Here is a 19,716-nt window from a genome sequence, read left to right as displayed (position 1 = left end):
GTGTATCTGATCCGGCTCCTTGATGACAGTGGGAGGTTGCAGCTGCATGTGTAATTAAGTAAGAGAGAACGAGAACGGGAGGAGCATCAAACGCAGACTGCTATTCTCTTTGTGCAACTTTCCTCTGAGCAAATTACGCTTTCTATGATCATGCCATGCCGCGCTCTCTAATTTCATTTTAATAAGATTCCATGAAATAAGCCAGTGTCTACAATCTTCCTTGTAATTCAGCCCATTTGTTATTGTCTCCATGAGCCAACCAAGATCTTTCCTCTGCTGCATTGTTCTTAGATCCCATCAAACCCAGAATATGTCAGGCAAACGTTACAGGAACATCTGGCCAGATCCAAAAATCAGCCAAACGAATTTAAAACTACATTTATTTGTTACAGTTTTTGTTCATAAAGCAAAATATCATGACTTTGTGACCTTGTCAGTCCCAAAAGTTTAAAACAAACTTATAAACTTTGGTGATTATGTTTCCCATAGGAACAGGTTGGCATGGGCAGCTTTTTCTACAGACAAAGAAAAACATCAGGTTATTTTTTTTCTGAAATTGATATTTGCTTGATGATCAGAAACATTCAAGTAAGAGAAAAAAGCAAAAACTTGACATCTGTGAAGGGTTAAGTACATTTTCCCATCCCTATGAAATCCTTAGCTGGACGTTTGGTCCTGATTGTGTCACTGAAGAGTCACATCCTGAGTTTGATTAGCATTTTTATTCCATATCAATAACTCAGCATACTGTCAGTCATAAAGCGGTTGTCGTTTGCCTCCGAGACGTCGACATGATGTCACCATGTGTGGATGTTTTGTGTTTGCCTCAGCATGGCTGCATGATCATCAGCTTACGAAGGAAATCGTCACAGTTGGTCACTGAATCCGTTCTTTTCACTGATCCCCATCCGTATCATACCTACCTATCAGAACATGTTTGTTTTCTGGTAAAGACAATCTGGCTTCTTTCTGCAGGGACAACGGTTAGTGTTTGATTTGTAAAGCCTGCAGCTCATGTAGAGTGAGCGGTGCTGTTATCATCAAGCTGTTTAGAATGATCCATCCACCAGTAACAGGTATGCATGTTAACCTTGGCCAGCCATTGTCTCTGTGTTGAGGCAGCGGGGAAAGTGCCAGTGTAATCGTCTGAGACTTTTCATCATTTGCCCATTTTGGCAGCAGCTTCTTCCAGAGGGCAGCTGGGAAGTCATTAGCAAACAAGCACTTTCCTCAAAACACAGAAGGAGCTTTCTAACACAGTGTGAGAAAATGAATCAGCTCAAGGTCACAGAGTGGTTCAAGGAGCACCTTTGACTAAGACACTGATCAGCTTGTTCTGCATTCAAAACGTTACCATGAATAATGAAAAGGGGAATTCTGGAAAACCGTTTCTGCGTCTTATTTATAATTTCTGTTTGATTGGAGATTGGAGAAAATGTCTCTAGCACTTCTTACAAATATGTTTCAGTGATTGACCTGACTGCACAGTTGTTAGCATGACCTTCAGTTTAATTTAAAAAAAAAGGAAAACCTGAAAGTAGATAAAAAAAATAACTGGACATGAAAAAGAAGAATGAGAAAGAAAAAAAAAAACAAGAGAAATTGCATTTCTTTCTACAAGAGGACAAATCGTTTAGTTTCCTGGTGACAACAGCTGGAGAAGTTTGATCATTACTTTATTGTTTGGTTGGTCTTTCTGTTGAAATATGTCACAAACAGAGAACTGATCTGTGATCAACAATGGCTGCAGGCCAGAACCTCAGCAAACCTGACTTTCTTCATTTTGCTCCATGGTGTAGGAAGAGTTTAACTGAATCATGCTGCCGCATTGTTGCTGAAACTCAAACTGTTATGCGCCACTTAGAATCAACACAGAAGTTGCATTGTAACTCTCGTCATATGTTGATCCTGCATCTTAACTTCAGATGCAGGTTTACATCTTACAGCAGCTGCATGTTGTCATGTAGACAACATGCAGCACTAACCAGAGGTTCCTGTTTCTGTCAGGCTGCCTTTTCATGTTGAACAATCCAGTTTCAGTAACGTTGTTGCTCCGTGTTTTCTCACATTATAAGCATCTACCTTCACTGTGTCATGGTAATTTAGCTTGTTGGTTATTGTACGTTCTTCTTCTGACTGATACGTTTGTATTGTGAGATTATCTTTGATCATCTGACATCTTTTGAAACGATGCTATAGCCAAAGGAGACAAAGATCAGGAAAGTCATATTAAGACAGTGGAACTATTAAGATTCACTGTAACAGATGGCAGGTGTTTGACCAGAAAGATTTACTGCAGGTTTAAGTCAAGTAGCAACTATTTCACACAACAGCAACATTACTTGTCACTTCTGTTTTTCTAGCCCACAGCAAAGAGAGATGGTTTAACATTTAGCAAAAACTCTGCTGATGTAGATGCAAAAAATAATGCTGCATCCTGTTTCTGCAGAAACAGAACAATGTTTCTTCATTAACAAGCTCTGATTGGTAACAGAACATTTTATCTCAGCTGCCTGAAACATCTGTGCAACAAAAGATGCCACACAATTCATGGGAATGGGTTATTTACAAGCTGTGTTATTTAGGTCATAACTTTAAAAATGTTAATATTTTTTAGATCAAACTCATTTATTAGATTTTAAAAAGATAATTTTAATGAGATTTTTACAAGCAGAACTGAAGAGAAGAGAGAGGCAGGAGAGACGAGGAGAGTGAAAGACAAATGAAACACCAGCCGAGGTGGAGACGGCAGCAGGACGAGGTTATTACATAGTTATGGAGCAGAGTTATTGCGTTTCGGCGCAGTAAAAAATAAACCTTGTAATACAGGCAAATACTTATTAGGAGCACACAGTTTACAATGTAATCAGTATCTATGATGTTTTACAGCTGTTATTAAAAATACATGGATAAAATGAATGGTTTCCTGGGCTGTGAAGCAAAGGTTTGTAAATTTCTCTCTCCTAATAAAATCCACTCCTGAATAACTAGAAGCAATGCAGCTGCGGCAAATAATGCAGATGACAGGACTGATCAGACCTGGGTCACAAGTTAAAACAAGTTAAAAATGCTTCTGACCAAATGAAAAATAAAAGCTGCCAAAGTTTGATGACGTCAAACAAAATACCAAAGTCACAGAACTGCATTTTACCTGCTGTTTGCTTTAAAGCTTCACTACCTGATGACTCACAAAGACGATTTACTTGATGATGCGTGAAGCTGCATTTACAGCTTTTATCAAATGTTACTTGCTACACATATGACAAAATGAAGCTGATTTACTGCTGCATGGAAACTCAAAGCCTAGAGAAGGAGCTGCAGATGGAGGTTGTTTTATAATCTTTGGAACAGGATTTGGAATAATAATCCCATAATGTTGTCTTAGAACAGCAGAGTCCAAACGTTTAATTATTGTAAAACTTTAATTAGCCTGTGTCTTTTTGAAAGGCATCAAATAGATGAAACTATTACTAGAAGGTTATTTTAACTGAATAAACCTCAAAACTCAAGCTGGGAAACCAAATGTGTGCCATGTTGTACTGCAGTTGAGGGCCACATGAAATCCCTAAAAGGGTCTCAACTGGCCCTAGAACCAGACTTTGGACACCATCATCTTAGACCAGGGGTGGGCAACTCCAGGCCTCGAGGGCCGGATTCCTGCAACTTCACACCTGAGTCAAATAATAAGGTCGTTAGCAGCACTCTGGAGAACCTGCCTGAACAGAGGAGGTGATTCAGCTATTGGATCCAGGTGTGTTCTACCAGGGAGACATCTAAGAGTTGCAGGACACCGGACCTCGAGGACCAGGATGGCCCACCCCTGTCTTAGACGACTATTCAAAACTGGCATTTCATCATTTAGAGCCGGGGTGTCAAACTCCAGTCCTGAAGGGCCGCTGTCCTGCAGGTTTTAGATGTGCCACAGGTACAAAACACCTGAATCAAATGGCTTAATTACCTCCTCAGTTCTCCAGAGCCTTGCTAATGACCTAATTATTCTATTCAGGTGTGGTGCAGCAGAGGCACTTCTAAAAGTTGCAGGACACCGGCCCTCGAGGACTGGAGTTTGACACCCCTGATTTAGAGAGATTATTAATCACATTTAGCTTCAGATCTTTGATTTATTCTACTGGCAAAACATGGTGTTGCACTATAACATTTTGACAAGTCAAATCAGGTACATTACACTTCATTCCTGACATTTTTTGAGATACAGACATTTTATGTGAAACTTTGCTACATTTTTTGATGTGAATGTATTTAAGGTGTTCTATCGGTTTCTACTGTACAGTTCTGCTTTTCCTTTAATACTTTGATTCTTCAACAGGTATATCTAATGTGTTGATTGTTATTTATGTCTTTTGAAATGCAAAGTTAGTGGCGCACACACACACACACACACACACACACACACAGACACATGTTTCTGTCGGCTGCGTTCTTGTTTTTGAACAAGTGATAGAAAATGTTTGCTGGGAAAGAAAAGCAACATTGTAGGTGCAGCCAGATAAATAATTAACTCCTCGCTGAAAAAGAAAAGTGCTGTGGAAAAAGAATAAAAAATAACCCGACTTTGTGTTTTGACTTTAATTCGACCTTGCTCTGCCATACTCATGTCTTTAGAAGCTGTAGTATAAACTAGTGAGGGAACGCACAGCTGTAGTTGTTTAAAATGTCCACTAGAGGGAAGCAGAACATAACTTTTATTCGGAGATAGCCGCGGTACAGACTCTGATCAGTTTCTGACTGCTAACTGAAGCTAAATGATCATTAGTGCATCGCTGTGAACAAACCCAGAGTAAAAGCCGCATGTTTCCTGAACAGGACTTATTGCTGCAGAGTTATGCAAACACAGTTTATCCCTGCAGCTGTAGATCAGTGATTTGTGAGATGGAGATAGTTATTCTGAGTGTTTATCAGAATAACTCAGCACACTGACATGTTGGTATTATCACACCTGCCAGCTGCAGTTTGGGTCACAGAAACTTTACAAAGTTACTTTAAGCCAAAGTTATTTATGAGGAGCCTCAGCCAATAAATCTGCGACAGACTAAAACCTTGTTTTCCACAACGTTTGATGCTTCAACGTTGTGAGATGAGATTTTATTCTATGCTATACTAGAGCATAATATTAATGTTTAGTAAAGCTTTTTTTATTATTATTTTTATTTATACCTTTGTTTTTCAAGATTTCTGCACTGTAGCACTAAAAACACAATTTCTGGGTCCCATCTTGAGTGCCTGGGTCCAGTTCTTTATCAGAGATTGAAAGTTGTCACCACTGTTTGTTTTCTTAGTATCCATCTGCTTGGAAGAATTGGCTAAACTCTTAATGGAAAAAGAAATCTGAGGATTTTCTTGGCCATGATTCAAATTTTTAATATTTTGAGCCAACGTATAATTTTTGGCTCATGGCACGGTGCTCTACGCTCCATCTGGTTCTGGAAAAATAATGTTTTATCACAAAACTGCTTTTGGGTTGATGGCTACAGTCATTCTGATGGTTTGATGCTGGTTGCTTTGGAGAGGCAGCCCAGCAGATGGATGGTCTCAGGATGTTTTACTCTTGGCACCAAACAAGATTTAACTTTTCTTCTCAGTTTTCCAGTTATCTCATTCTAACGGAGCTTCAGTGAAAAACACCGTTCTCCCAGTCCAACCCTTGTACTTCATGGAGAATCAGTCTGTCCTGATGTTTGTCTTGGACAGAAGTGGATCTTTTCTGGTCTTACTGTCTGCACAGAAAAATTCACAAATGGCCAAACGTGAATTAGTGTTCTCAGTGGTTGGTTGAGAAGTTTGAAATGGTTAAACTGCAACATGACTGTCATCTGGTACAGGTAATAAAAATACTCCTTATATATTCTCAGAATATTGTATAATAGAGTCCAGACTATCCATTCAAAGGATTTTCTGCCAACATCTTGGCACCAGATGGTACACCACACCTTCAGGGGTTTATGGAGATGATTGATTGGTCAGGAAAAGAAGATGAAAACAAAACTGGGCAGGTGGTCATGATGTTAGACCTCACTGATGGATGTTCATGGGCTTCACAAAAGCATCTTAACATGGACTTGTTTTCCTCGTTCAAAATATCATGGATGTAGCAAATTAAACGCAGAAAACAAACTGGTGGTAATTGTGGTTTCACCCGCTAGGTGGTGGTAGAGCACAGTTTATCCTCACATTCACGAGCTGTTGGATTTAATCCGATTTTAAATTCTATTTGTTCAATACACGGGCTCATGATCTTATTTGGTTGGCTGTCTAGTAGATCTTTTTCATCACACTCAATCTTTTGTGAAGTTTGAACATCTGGAAATAGTGATTCAAATGTTTGCAGTAAAGGTTGTTCACAATGTCCTTTAGGCACGTGGGTCAAAATTCTCGGACATAAATGAAGAAAGTGAGGCTCGTATCTCTTTTTGGAGAATCGTTTAATTACTTGTTCTGGCTGGAGAGGAAAGAGACTTTATCCTGGTTCAAGAGAGACGATGTGTGAAGCTGCAGAGGGAACGGGCGTCAGCAGCGTGGACGGTCTGCAGCGGTAACTCTGTAACACCGGAGTGAAATTTGCAGTCACCAGGGCGGCGGAGGTGACAGAGAGAAGGGAGAAGGGAGAGAGGGAGAGGCAGAGAGGCAGAGAGGCAGAGGGAGAGGGGAGCAGATACTTGGGAACGCATCGCAGCAGGACAGACAGACAGTCGAGTCTGAAGGCGCTCAGCCGGCGACGGACACGGAGCAGGAAGGTAGGACAGCCTGACAATGACCCGCAGAGTTGGTGAATTTAGGGAAAGTTAAGAGGCATGACCGGAAAACCGCAGCATTTATGGTCCGGTTAAGATTGGCGGAATTGATGACTTTTTGTGTTGCTCAGCTGTAGTTCCATTTCTATTTTGGTATTGTGGTGTGTGTTCAGAGTTTGAGCATTATTAATAGTTATTTTTAAATATATATAGTTATCAAGAAAAGCATTTTTTATGCGGCGATAATCCAAAGAAATTAAGTGTTTGGACTGAAGGAAAATAGAATAAAATCGCTCTGGCGTCCACTTCATCCGTCTAGTCTGATCAATGATCGATTTAAAACACAAATTCCTTCAAATCTATGTTAATATTAAGTGTGAAACATGAGTTGCTTTGCGTGTTTGCTGAGGTGTCAGGTGTGCAGCGTTATCAGGCAGCTGAGTGGGGAGTCCAGGTGTCTGTACGGAGGGCAAAAACTGCCACAATACTAAACACAATATTTTATTCATGTGATTACTAAAATACAAATGTACTAAATAAATAAATACACGTGTATAAGTAATTATTAAATATGTCAATAAGTATAAAAAGTTCATTTAAAAGGGGAAAGTACGAAACAAAATCTAATTCTATTTACTGATATGTCTAAATCTGTATTTTGAAAGTTAATGTATATTTTATGCTTCCATCATGTGTTTGAAAAATAAATATTTACATAATTATTTACCTACATCTATTTATGTTGTTGAATGTCTAATATATTGAATTCAGATAATCATTTTATCCTTTTTTGAAGTATTTCCCACTTTGCATCCGTCATGTCACCATGAACTGGTCTAAACTCTTAGGCTTACCGTTAGGCCCTGACTTCTGATTTGCCGTCCTGAATAGCAGCTCAGCTGCAGACCAATCACCTTGTCCACTGTAAAATTAGACCCACCCACTAAATTCATGATTTGTTGTGAAATAATCACTGTATGGAAATTTCCCATTTTATTTGTGCCCAAGATTACTTCAGGGAGCAAACACAAGATACATTTATAAAACTGTAATATTTAAATAATGTACAAAAGATTACAAGAAGGACGTGATCAATAAGTCATTGACACATGAATTTATTGTATTTATCTTTGTTCATTTAATTGATGTTGCTGATGATCACATGCAGCATTTATAAAAGGAATTCCTAATTTCTTAGGATTGTGGCACTCCTGGGGCTCCATACTTCTGGGTAGCGCCTTGACAACCACTTATTTATTCATGTGTCACCTGAACTGAGCTCACCTCAGCTCAACGGAGAATACTGAACACCTGAACAGGTTTATTGTTCGCATGGTTTACAACAGGCTACATGTGTTTCAGTTGTAACCAAACTGTAGAGCGATACAATATAGACTTATAATTATTTGACTTTATTCACTGAATAACAACTTACATTTGGACAATATTTTACATTTTGATGCTTTATGCTGAATCTTTATGGTTTGAGATCTTGAATGTGTTGTGTGGTTTGCGTGAGGAGAAGCAGGACATAAATTCTACTTATTTCTGAAATCTTTTTTCAGTGTAATGTCTGCCATCTGTATAGATTAATAGTTTCCAGTTCAGCAGTTTAAAGGACATAAACCATACAATAATATTTGCAGTCAGATGTCGTCTATAAACAGCAGCACAGAATGTACCACATCCATAAATCAGCATCAACATCCCAGAGGAAGACATTTTACAAAACAGCATCAAAAGCAGATTTGTTCCTTATTGTTTAGAAATAAATGCAGCAAACATGTTAATGTGTTGTTATTTTAGTTAATATTCACGTAAAGGTAAAATTAAAATGCTTAACTTCAGCCATCCTTATGTGTTATAAAAGTTATACATTTGCTAAATAGTTAAAATGAACAAAATGTATATTACCTTACTCTGTTTTTAAGATAACGAATAAATCTCTCAATGATTAAAAAGCATTTTACCAACATTTTCAAAGCAAACAGATGAGAAAACATTTGCTGAAAGTAAAATGCATCAGCGTCTTAACAAGCCCACATGCATAATATAGAATTTAAAATGACTCTTTGTTGTTATGGCATCTGAAGGCCATAAAATGAAAACATTAATGAGTCTGATTTGGTCTAAGTAATAGTTGTTGCTCTTCATTTATTGCCAGCTTCTATTGTAGCATTTCAATCAGTTCAATAATTCATTCATCCAGAGGATGAATCTGAAGTCATGAATACGTTTCAAACTTTAATGCACCCTTGATTTACTAATGCTAATTAATTAAAATATAACTTAAGGCAAAATTATGCTAATGTTACACATTTAACATTGTGAAAGTAGGAAACAGACAATAGCACCTATACTTCATAATAGAATGACTCAAGTAAAAGTAATAAGTACAAAATACTCCAGAAGTAAATTTTTTCCAAACTGTTACTCAAGTAAACTTAACTAGTTACTTCCCAACTCTGCTGCTTGGCGTATGTGTTAATAAACATGCTGAACGCACCATCCCTACAGTAAAACACGGTGGTGGCAGCATCATGTTGTGGGTATGATTTGTTTTAGCAGAACTTTGGAGCTTTTATAGAGTGAATGAGAACTTGGATGGAGCTAAATACAGCAGGGGGAAATCTGTCAGAGGCTGAGAAAGACTTGGACTGGGGAGACGTTCATCATTCAGGACCCTGAACGCATCACCGTTAGAGCAGGGATGAGTTTGTAGACCTGCCGTCACTTCTCCTGTTTTAACAGCTTTAAAACATTTTTTATTTATGCTCAATGTTGTCTGTCTTTGTCTTCATGTGGATGTTTCACACCTGTAACCACTTTAAGATGGAAAACTTGAGATTTTCTAGTTTTCACACACATGCAGAAAATGTCACTTTAAAATGGTATGAATTAAAACAATCATCTAATTGTAATATATCCACGATAAACTGCTTTATAGGGCTGTAGTGATACAGTAATCTCACGATACGATACAGGTTATTCTGCTGACGATACGATATATATTGCGATATTCAGCAAACGATACAATCCAATACACTTTTGCAATTTTCTGAAAGATTTTAGAGGGACAGAGTGATTTTGGGGACATTTTGTGACTGTTATAGAGTTGGATTTAATTAATTTAACTGAAAACTGATTAAAAGCACCAACTACACAATACCTGGCTCTGGTTGGACAGACTTAAAGTTGACAGCTGGACAAAAAGAATCAAAGAAGTGGTGAGAAAACATGTTTCTTTTAATTGAAACAGTACAAACTGTAGCTTACATGCATTTGTAAATAAAGCAAATAAAGTGCACCAGTACCCTGCTCTGAATAGTTTGATACCTTTTTAACCTTGACACTTAGCATCTGAAGGAATCACTCTAAGCCTGATGAACTAATCACTCTCCCGGCGAAGCAAGCAGTGAGTGAGCAAGGTGACAGTTGGATGTTGCGATACTTGCGGATGAATATCGATTTTTTTCTAGGAAAGAAAATATCGATATATATCGCAAAATCGATATTATTACACAGCCCTACTGCTTTAGGTGTTGGTTCTTTGTTTGGTAAGTCATGCTTCTGTGACAGTTTGTCCTCTCAGAGTCTCTGTCACTCTAAATTCATTCAGAAACGAGAAGGCTGGAGAAAACCCTCCTGAAACGGAGAGCCCGTTTTCAGCAGACACCTTGACTGACAGGCTCAAATGGAACTCAGTAAGAGGGATGGAGAATGAATTGCAGATACAGTAACTCCTCAGGACTGTCATGTGAAGTTTCACACTCCAAGCAGAGCATCAGGACGGCTCTTATGTGAAGATGAAAAACTGTAAACTTATGAGTATGAAGTAAATAAAGAGCTGACAGTTCAGGAAGTGACTGAAAACTGATCAGTAAATCCTCTGTCACCATGTTTAGGTTTATTTGAATAATAAACCTTGTTATTGTTCATCCAGATTTTTAGATTTTTTAAATTTTCTTGTACTTTTTCCTGAACTTTATTTGCTATGTGAGGAAATGATGATTATTTATAGAAACGAGCTGGATTTCAGTTTGTATAAAGTGGTTAAATACTTTATTAATTTATCAGAGAATCACACTTTGTGCACATTCATCGGGGTTATCAGTGCTATAATACTGTTTAGTAGCCTGACTGTATGATAAACACACAGAATGTTTTCTGTATTAGAATACATATTACACTCGGCCATTTTATTAGGTACACCATGCCAGTACCAGGTTTAATAGATTCACTGCGGTGTGGGAAACATTTCTGAGATTTTGGCCCATATCGACATGATTGTTGCCGATTTATCAGCTTCACATGCATGATGATAAAACTCCCTGATGTAGCCTGTGGGGTTGAGATCTGGTGACTCTCCAGGACCCTGGATCACAGTAAACTCATTTACAAGAAACCAGTCAGAGAATATTTGAGCTTCGTGACGTTTGTCCTGCTGGAAACAGCAATCGGCGGCCAGGAGGCTCAAAGCTCGCCCATTAAGACGTCCATCACACCATTACACCGCCATGACCAGCACGCTCTCATGTTGACACCATATTGTGAAGCTGCCATCTGAATCCTGCAGCATAGAAATCTGTCGGCCGATGGAACGTTTTGTAGCAGTCAGCGGCCAATTTAGTTGATAGTATAGAAATTGTAACCTGATTGCTGTTCTGTGATGACAGGAGTAGCACTCAGTGTGGTCGTTAGCTGATATCGCCCATCTGTTTCAAGGTCTGATGTTGTTCTATTTCATATACCTTACAGGTAACTACTGGTTATTTCAAGCTGCTGTCACCTTTCTGCCGTATTTACTCCAGTTTGCCCATTAACCTCTGACCTCTGACATCTACAAGACATCTTGAGTCACAAGACAGTGAACCAATACATGTCTAGTCATATTTTGACTGTTCTGTGTAAACCTGAGATGATGTGAAAATCTCAGTGGTTCGGCAGTTTTTGAAGACTCGTCTGGTACCAACAACCTTCCAGTGTTTACAATCCTCTTCCTCCTCATTCTGATGCTCAGTTTGAACTTCAGAAACTCACCGCACTGGATGCCGAAATGCATTCAGTTGCTGTTTGTGTTTAACACCTGGAGCTCGTTGGAGCCTGAAATATCCATGCCGTATTTTCACTTCCTTCTGTTTCTCTATCTGTTGAAGTGGCTGAGAAGATGCGTTTGATGGGCAATCAGAAAATATGGAGTTTTTAATGGCAATAATCCAGCAAGTTTTATCTGTAATTTTAAAACTCCTTAATCTGTTTCAGTCTGTTGGAAGAAAGCTTCGTTCATGTGTTCTTTTTTTTTCTTTCTGTATCTACATAACATTCTCTGTATCCCATGATTACGATCACTGTCTGCTTTCCACTTTTCCAATTTTCCCAGCCAGGTCTCTGGTGGTCCAGCTGCGTGTGGTCATTAAATCAGCCAAGGCACTCAAGCAGAACCGCAGAAAAAAATCCTGTAGAGGAGGGGACGGCGGTGAAGATGGTTTTACTCTGCCTGTTGTTTTACAGCAAGGCTTTCAGATCTTTACACATATACAGCTTATGTTTTTCTGTGAATTAATAATGGGATACAGATGGTTAAACATGAAGTCAGTGACAGTTCATAATACTGCAGGTGTTTATTAGCTAATAGATCTTTGTTCTTGCCTGGAGTGATTTCAGATATTGTAAAGTTTTTCAGGAATGCTTTGGAGGTTCTCATAGAAGATTTTTCTTCATGTTTTCCCTTCAGAGTTTCATTTAGAACAAAAACAGAAACAGTTTAGTTTCTGTTCTGACAGGTCATAGTTGTTGGTCTTTATGCCTGATTGGGGGCTGAGAGGGTGAAGGGAAAGACGGGGCAGGAGACACAATGAGAGTCAAGCAGGACTGGAGGCAGGACTGAGTGAGGAGGGAGGTCAAGTGTTGAGCTTCAAAGGTCACCCATCCTGAAGAGCAGCTGCTAAATGGCGCGTTTTGGTCTTTCAAGCAGAAGAGACGGTCAACTGTTGGTAGAGTGAACAACCTTATTCCAAAAAGGAAGGAGGCTAAAGGTGATGGATGTGTCACGGCTGGCTTTTAGCATCAATCTGACCCGGTGGTGCATGTTTCTGCTGTCTGTTTCCACACAGGCCTCCTCTGGTCCAGCTGCTCCAGGCTCGCTGCATCAGAGAAGGGAAAGCTGACAAAAAGCTTCTCTGCAGGGCATTTAACATTTTGCGGCTTTTCAAGTAACACAAACAATCTCATATTTTTAGATGCAGAAAATGTTCTGTTTTTTTAATAAACGTTTTGGCAGATGTGACGGCTGTGTGGGCTGAAATGATTTGCATAAAGCTGATTTCTGTGATCGATTCCCGTCTGATTGCAACCAAATGCAGGATTTTTAATATAACACCACCAGGGGATAAAAAAACATACATTTTTAATTAAAAAATGTCCAACCATTGCCTGCTTGCACAAAGCAAAAATATTAAATGACAGTCCATCCATCCATTTTCTTAACACCCTTGTCCCTTAGTGGGGTTGGGAGGGTTGCTGGTGCCCATCTCCAGCTAACGTTCCGGGCGAGAGGCGGAGAGGCCAATTAACCTGACAGTCATGTTTTTGGACTGTGGGAGGAAACTGGAGAACCCGGAGAAAACCTACGCAGGCACAGGGAGAACAAGCAAACGGCATTCAGAAAGCCCGGGGCCGGGAATCGAACCCAGAACCTTCTTGCTACAAGGCAACAGCTCTATCAACTGCGCCACTGTGCAGCCATTAAATGACAGTATTAAGTAAAATCAACTCTTTTGAGCATTAACATGTTATAACTTTATTCCCTCGTCAAAAACATTCATAGTGTTGTCTTGATTTTTTCATGAATGTTTGAGAAATCCTTTTATCTCCGTGGCAACCGTTCATCTGTGCAAAACACCTAGTTGGACTTAGCCCCGCCTTAGAGGCACGGCTCCTCCTCTGAGCTGCAGTTGGCCTCTAAATTGTCCTACATGGCCGTGTGTCTCTAACAGTCAGCTGTTTGTACTACCAACTGCTCCAATGTGCAGCAGCCTGATGACACATTCCACATCACAGACATGTGCTGTAATGTCTAGGCAACATCATTTTTGACTTTTATCTTCAGTGTGTGTCCTCCTGTAAGAATGCATTTCCAAAGTGAGTGATTGCATTCAGCTTTGTGCTCGGAGCATGCTGGTGACTCCAAGAGCCGCCTTGTTCTTTTTCACCCAGCTGCTGTTGCAGGAATCAGGTTTGCTGAGTAAGACTTTTGTAGAATTGAGTCATGTTGTAGACGAAGAGATTGGAGGGTTGGGATATTCTCAGCTCGTCAGAACGTTGCCGTCATCCCGTCTTCCTCGACAAAGCCAAAGTGTCTGTTGATCAGTGTGTTAATGAGTGATGTCTTTTGGATGGGCGCTGAGAGCGGACAGACTTCTCATTGATTTGCTGTGATAATCCAGATCTGGCTTCAGGCTGAGGCCCAGCACGCTTCCTGTGAGAGGGGAGCCTACGAGGTTGAGCCAAGTCAGACACAATTGCCTTGTAATCAATAATATCGAGTGCTGTAAGCCAGCAGGGTTCAGGCATGTGGCCTGTTCTGTAGGAACATGTTGGGTGCAGACGTTGCCCTGCTTGATCACATAATGGCTGAGAGACAAGAAGTCACATCTTAACACACAAACATCTAAAAAAAATGTAACGATGAGAAAACGTCTTTATGCAACTCATTTCAGAAAGTGAAACGAATATATAAATGACATATTTTATGCCTTTTTTCTCTAATCTTGATGTCTCAGTACAGCCAATCCTCCAGGGATTCAGGTGATCACACCATTCTGTCCACCATGTAAGCACCAATCACCAAACCTGGTGGCATGTCATGGTTTTTACCTGCATATCTGTTTACAATGCACCATCATTTTAGGAAGAAAGGATTCTGAAATGCACCAGTTATCTTTAAAGCCAAAGTTCAGTGTATTCCTTTATGATTTAAATGAAAACAACAGTAGGTTAGATTGTGTTCAAAACCTTAAACCCAAACAGTGATGTGACGGAGGATGCTGGAGAGAACATGAGTCCATTGCCTGAGTTGGGCCAAAGGGTAGTAAAGGTTTGATAGATGGTGACATTGCAGGCAGTGAAGTGAAGCAGAGCTGCAGATGCCGACCATCAGCTAAGCTTTATGCTCTCCGCTGCGACTCCATGATCCAATTAAAGGGCTTCTTTCATTCTGATCACCTCCTCTGGACACTCAGACCTAAAAGCCTTTCTGACAGCAGTTGACAGCACTTTTTTTTATTTCTTTGACCATTAGAAAACCTTTGAAAGCTTTGTATGAGGGAGTTCAGTTAATAATCAGGCCTTTGCATGAACGATGGCACCCACAGTCTGTTATTGATGAATTGGTTTTAATTTTTGAGTGTGGAAGCTAACACCAGGCCTCGGAAAGCAAAAGGTGCTTTGATTGCCCCCTCTGCTCCCCCTCCTTTCTCTCCACACCACATTGTGAGTGGAGTGATTGGAGCAACGCTTACTGTATTCACCATAAAACACATGACTTTGTCAGACAATAGCCTGGGTCTGCTATATGAGGCCATAAAATGAAACTAATTAACATGCCATTTTCCGTTATAATATTTCAAGTGCTACCGTAACTTAACAATAGTGGAATACATAATATGTTGAACAGAGGAGCAGCAGGAAGCGCTGTTCAAGATGAATGCAACATTTTCCTCACTTTAGTTAGAAGGAACATATTGTTCCAGAAACGCAGGATAACAAAATAAAGATGGACTCCGATTTGTTATGCTCCAAATATTAAGAGATGACATTTAAGAAACTTTCATTTAAATTGGCATTTCAGAGATAAACAACTTGTTTATTAAGAATTTAAAGCTGCTTTAAAACTCTTTGAATTGAGTATCTTTCTGGTAGATATTTTGATAGACTTGGCTTCTTTCCATGTACAGATACATTTACACAGTGTAGATTTATTCACCAGTGTAGTGTAAAATGTGACCATGATAATTATTTTAAAAGATTTTTTACTTTTAATATGACTGAAAAATAGCAGAAAAATAAACAAATCTGTCACCTAGGAAGATTTAAAAGCAGCAATCTGGCGTCACCTTTAGATTCAGTTGAAGCATTTAGTCACAATAAATTATAGTAAACTTGATGAACGTGGAATAAAGTCCTGCTGTCCTGGTAGCATCTTCATGACATTTGCATTCTCTAGTTAAAGGCACAACTTGCAAAGTGTTTGACATTAAAATAAAAACATTTTTCAGTAGAAAATATGTGAAGCTCAACAAGTTTGAGACTGAATGTTATTAAGTAGAAGCAGGAAGAAGACGGATCAGTTCTAACTCTGATCTCAACCAAAGTTAAAACACAGGAGGATTTTCTCCAAACAAATTCTGCCTGAAATTGATCAAAACTTAAAGGGACATGTTTTTTTTAGTCTAATAAAACCAAAGCTGCTGCTGTTTTAAAGCACAATTATAAAAGTCATGTTTGGAGCAAAGTGACTCCTCAGCTTTGCCGCAGTGAAACCTTTCAGCAGCATCATAATCTGCTGTTAAGTTTCTGGTTGTTTTCGATAAAGTGATGGAAATTCCAACAGTTTGTCTTTCAGATCCGCTCAACAGCTCCAGGTTTCTGGTAGAAAGTTAAAAGAAGTTCAGAAAATACTGAAAATCATGTTTAATTGAAAATATTCATATTGTTTATATTGGTTTTAACTGAGGCTTGTGCTTTTCTGTGATCCACAAATCCTGCTGTTACAATGTGGTAATAAAGATCCAGATAAACGAGGAACGACACACTTCTTCTTTAAACTTTACAACATAGCATATCACTATAACTTTTAAGTTACAATAAAATTGGATTCTGTTTCCCACATTTCATCGTCTTCAGGACTAGTTTGCTTAGCGTGGAGCAGATCATATGTACTGCTACACTGGATAAATCATAACCCTTACTACATATTCAGACAAGGCAGGTAAATCGGCCTGATCACCTTGTCTTCAAGGATCAATTGTAGAAGAAAAGACTCACAATCACACCAGTTAATTAGAAGAGTCTCTGCCATGGCAGCAGATGAGCTCTTTAGTCTGTTTGCGCTGCATTTTGTCAGACTGCTGGATCGATGCCATGAACACAGAGAGCCTGGGATCAGACGTAACTGACTTCTTCAAGGTCTCAGCTGTCTGGAGATGAAAGGTTGCTCAGTGTTGTTTCTGCAGTTTTACTGCACAGGCTGACAACGGCCTGCGGTCTCAGTTTGTGTTTCAGGTTAAGCGAGTTTCACTAGCAGTGAAAGGAAGAACTCAGCATTTATTCACTAAAACTCTCTGCATACACAAACCTCAAATCACCAACGAGGTGCGAACCTTTCTGGTTGAGCTGCTGGGGTTTCCTCTGCAAAGAACCAATGCTACATTTAAATCCTAGTCTGAAACCAGTTTGTCGTGTGTGTGTGTGTGAACTGGTTTCAGAGTTATGGGGCAAAGTGTGTGAATTCAAATGACCATCCAAGTTTTCCTCACCCCCAGCTGGTCTGTCTGTCTCAGCCTGTAATCATCATTCATAATGATGAAGCCATCATCTCTGAAATGTCCCCGAGCATTAGAGAAAGGAATGGTGACGAGTCAAGGAAGTGTGTGTGTGTGTGTGTTTACATGCAAAATGGACAGATATGAGGCAAACCCAAAGTAAGATCACCTGGAAATATAAATCAATGTTATTGTTCAATAATGTTAAATAGATGTTATATGTTAAAGACACATTGGGCTGCAGGGTGGTTCAGGTTTCTGTCTTCTCGCTGTGCTGGCCTTAACTGACTGTCGTTTCGTGACAGGGAGGAACTCCAGGAGAAAGCTGACATTTTTATGTCTCGTGTTGTAGGTGGATTCACATCAACTCTCTTTGGTCCCGGTTTGTTTGGGGAGGGAGATATGAGCCAAAAAAAAAAGATGTCTGGTCCTACAAATAGGTCTCGCTTCAGTTGAAGTGAACTCTGGTTTGGTTCAAATGTGTATGTGAACGTCAAGCGGACCAGAAACCGCTCTATAAACAGGAAGTGGACTAGAGCGCAGAGCATTCTGGGTAAATACAATCTAAACAAGCATGAGTCCAGCACAAGCAGGAGAAATGGCTCAAAATCAAAAGAGAAATCCTGCAAAGGATAAAATCTGACTGAGGAAGTTTGACTCGTTGTCTTCTGCAGAGGTTTTCATGTCATTTCCCTCAGTGGTTCTTGGTGCAGCGCCTCCACAGGCCAAGGTGGGAACAAGTTTTTCAATTAGTTTGGTTCGTTTGGCACAGTGAAGTATGAAAGCACCAGCTGAAAATATAACATCAGGTGTGAAAACAGCTTTAGATACGATGAATCCATTGTTGTGTAATGTGAATAAATATGATAACTGTAGACCTGCGCCATGTTCAAGTATCTTGCTTGTTATAAGATCAACTTTTTAACCTGAACAGGTGAAAGGAGGAAGCGGTCAGGAGTTTTAAAATGTGTCACAGAGAAGACAACAGAGTCGAATGAGGAATGGAGCGTTGCACATCGCCATGCAGGCTGCATGCTCACAGCAAACATCATTCACAGGAAACGGGAATCCAAATGAAAACAAATGTATCTTTTATCAACTGAAACACGTGAACAGCTAATAGAAACACCTACATTCACAGAGCGCTCCCACACTGACAGACCATTCTTTACCTCACATTTTGTTCTCACTCACCTGTATATATATGAGCTCCTCTGTATGAATTGAATAAACTACATATTTCTGCATATTTTTCATCTTTAAGAGCACAACGGCACAAAACCGTGTTTCTGCTGGATGTGTCACCTTTAACTCTGCTGCCAGTTTAATCTGAAGTTCTGATCATAACACACCTGAAAAATCAGCACAAATGTCTGTAATTTTTATTTTGAGTTTTACTCAAACAGGGAAGATTTTTTTAAAGAAATAATCTTGTATAATAAAATTAGTGTAACAAGTTTTAGTAAGAAAAAAAGATGGTTCAGCGGGAGAAAAAGATAACTAGGTATCAGAGTAATTAATTATAGATTATTACAGAAATGTGTTTCATAATAGTGCATTTCTTACACTATTAATTTCGCATTCAGAGTTTATGATTTTTTTTTATGTAACAGTTTTTATTTTTGCATAAGATGTTTTACAGAAAATGATCTTTTGGTGTTTGTTTTCCCTGCAGGTGTCGGTGATGTGGTGGGGTTCGTGTTCGGGTTTAGGGTGCAGGATGACGGCTGCCAAGTTCCTCCTTCCCTTCCTTGTTCTCCAGTCATTTTGTGAAGGTGAGTCCTTCTTCCTATAAACAATGACTGTGCAAAGCCGCAAAGACTAGAGTTTCATTTGTTGAGATTTAATGTAAGAGAAGGTATTCAGGCTGCATAACTTAAACGGTGATCACAGGTTCTGAGCTCAGTGCATGTGCTTTATTTTAAAGTCTTCATATTCTCGGTTGCAGAAAGCAGAACATAATGCTGTCTTGTAGTTTTCGTCTGTGTAAATCTGTGAATTTAGACTTCAATTATTTAAAAAAGCCACAAGAGCTACGTAAAATAAAAAGAAAAGCTTTAAAGAATCTAGAGGGCTATGAATAAATGTTTCTCTTATAAACGGCTTAGTGAAAAACAAATTGCGTGAGGTTTGATCAGAAAACTTTAAAGTAGTTCTTCCCAAGCTTTTTGTAGACAAGCAGCGCCTCCATAAACACGAGTGCCGCCATCCTGGCATACATTTTGAAATGGAGATAAAATCACCTGGGTTTTTTTCCAGGCTGCTGAGTTGTCACATGAAGACAAAACTAAGAAAATAAAATATTGTTCCTGTTTATTGGAACAGCACATTTGAATGGTGAAATTTCCGATGTAGAAAACCAGAAAACCTGAAGTTTTAATTCCAGGCGGAGAATTCGCTGCACTCTCATCAACAATGACATAAAA

General features: G+C 39.3%; 1 protein-coding gene across 3 annotated transcripts in view; it reads left to right on the top strand.

Annotated features, from left to right (window-relative positions):
• Positions 1-6,245: 6,245 nt before the first annotated feature.
• The window catches only part of cdh23 (cadherin-related 23), a 195,295-nt gene continuing 181,824 nt past the window's right edge, over positions 6,246-19,716 (top strand). Inside the window, exons 1-2 of one of the 3 annotated variants that reach the window (XM_081616163.1) lie at positions 6,246-6,752; positions 18,966-19,065. In XM_081616163.1, the coding sequence (XP_081472289.1) occupies positions 18,975-19,065 (91 nt within the window). In that variant the 5' untranslated portion in view covers positions 6,246-6,752; positions 18,966-18,974. The remainder of the gene's footprint in view (positions 6,753-18,965; positions 19,066-19,716) is intronic. The other 2 variants (XM_081616162.1, XM_008430094.3) reach the window with 2 other exon arrangements.

This window comes from Poecilia reticulata, chromosome 15 (genome assembly GCF_904066995.2).
Source record: "Poecilia reticulata chromosome 15, P_reticulata-male-v2, whole genome shotgun sequence".
Classification (NCBI taxonomy): domain Eukaryota; kingdom Metazoa; phylum Chordata; class Actinopteri; order Cyprinodontiformes; family Poeciliidae; genus Poecilia; species Poecilia reticulata.
Note: the sequence above shows the minus strand (reverse complement) of the source record. Positions and strands in the feature narration are given on the sequence as shown.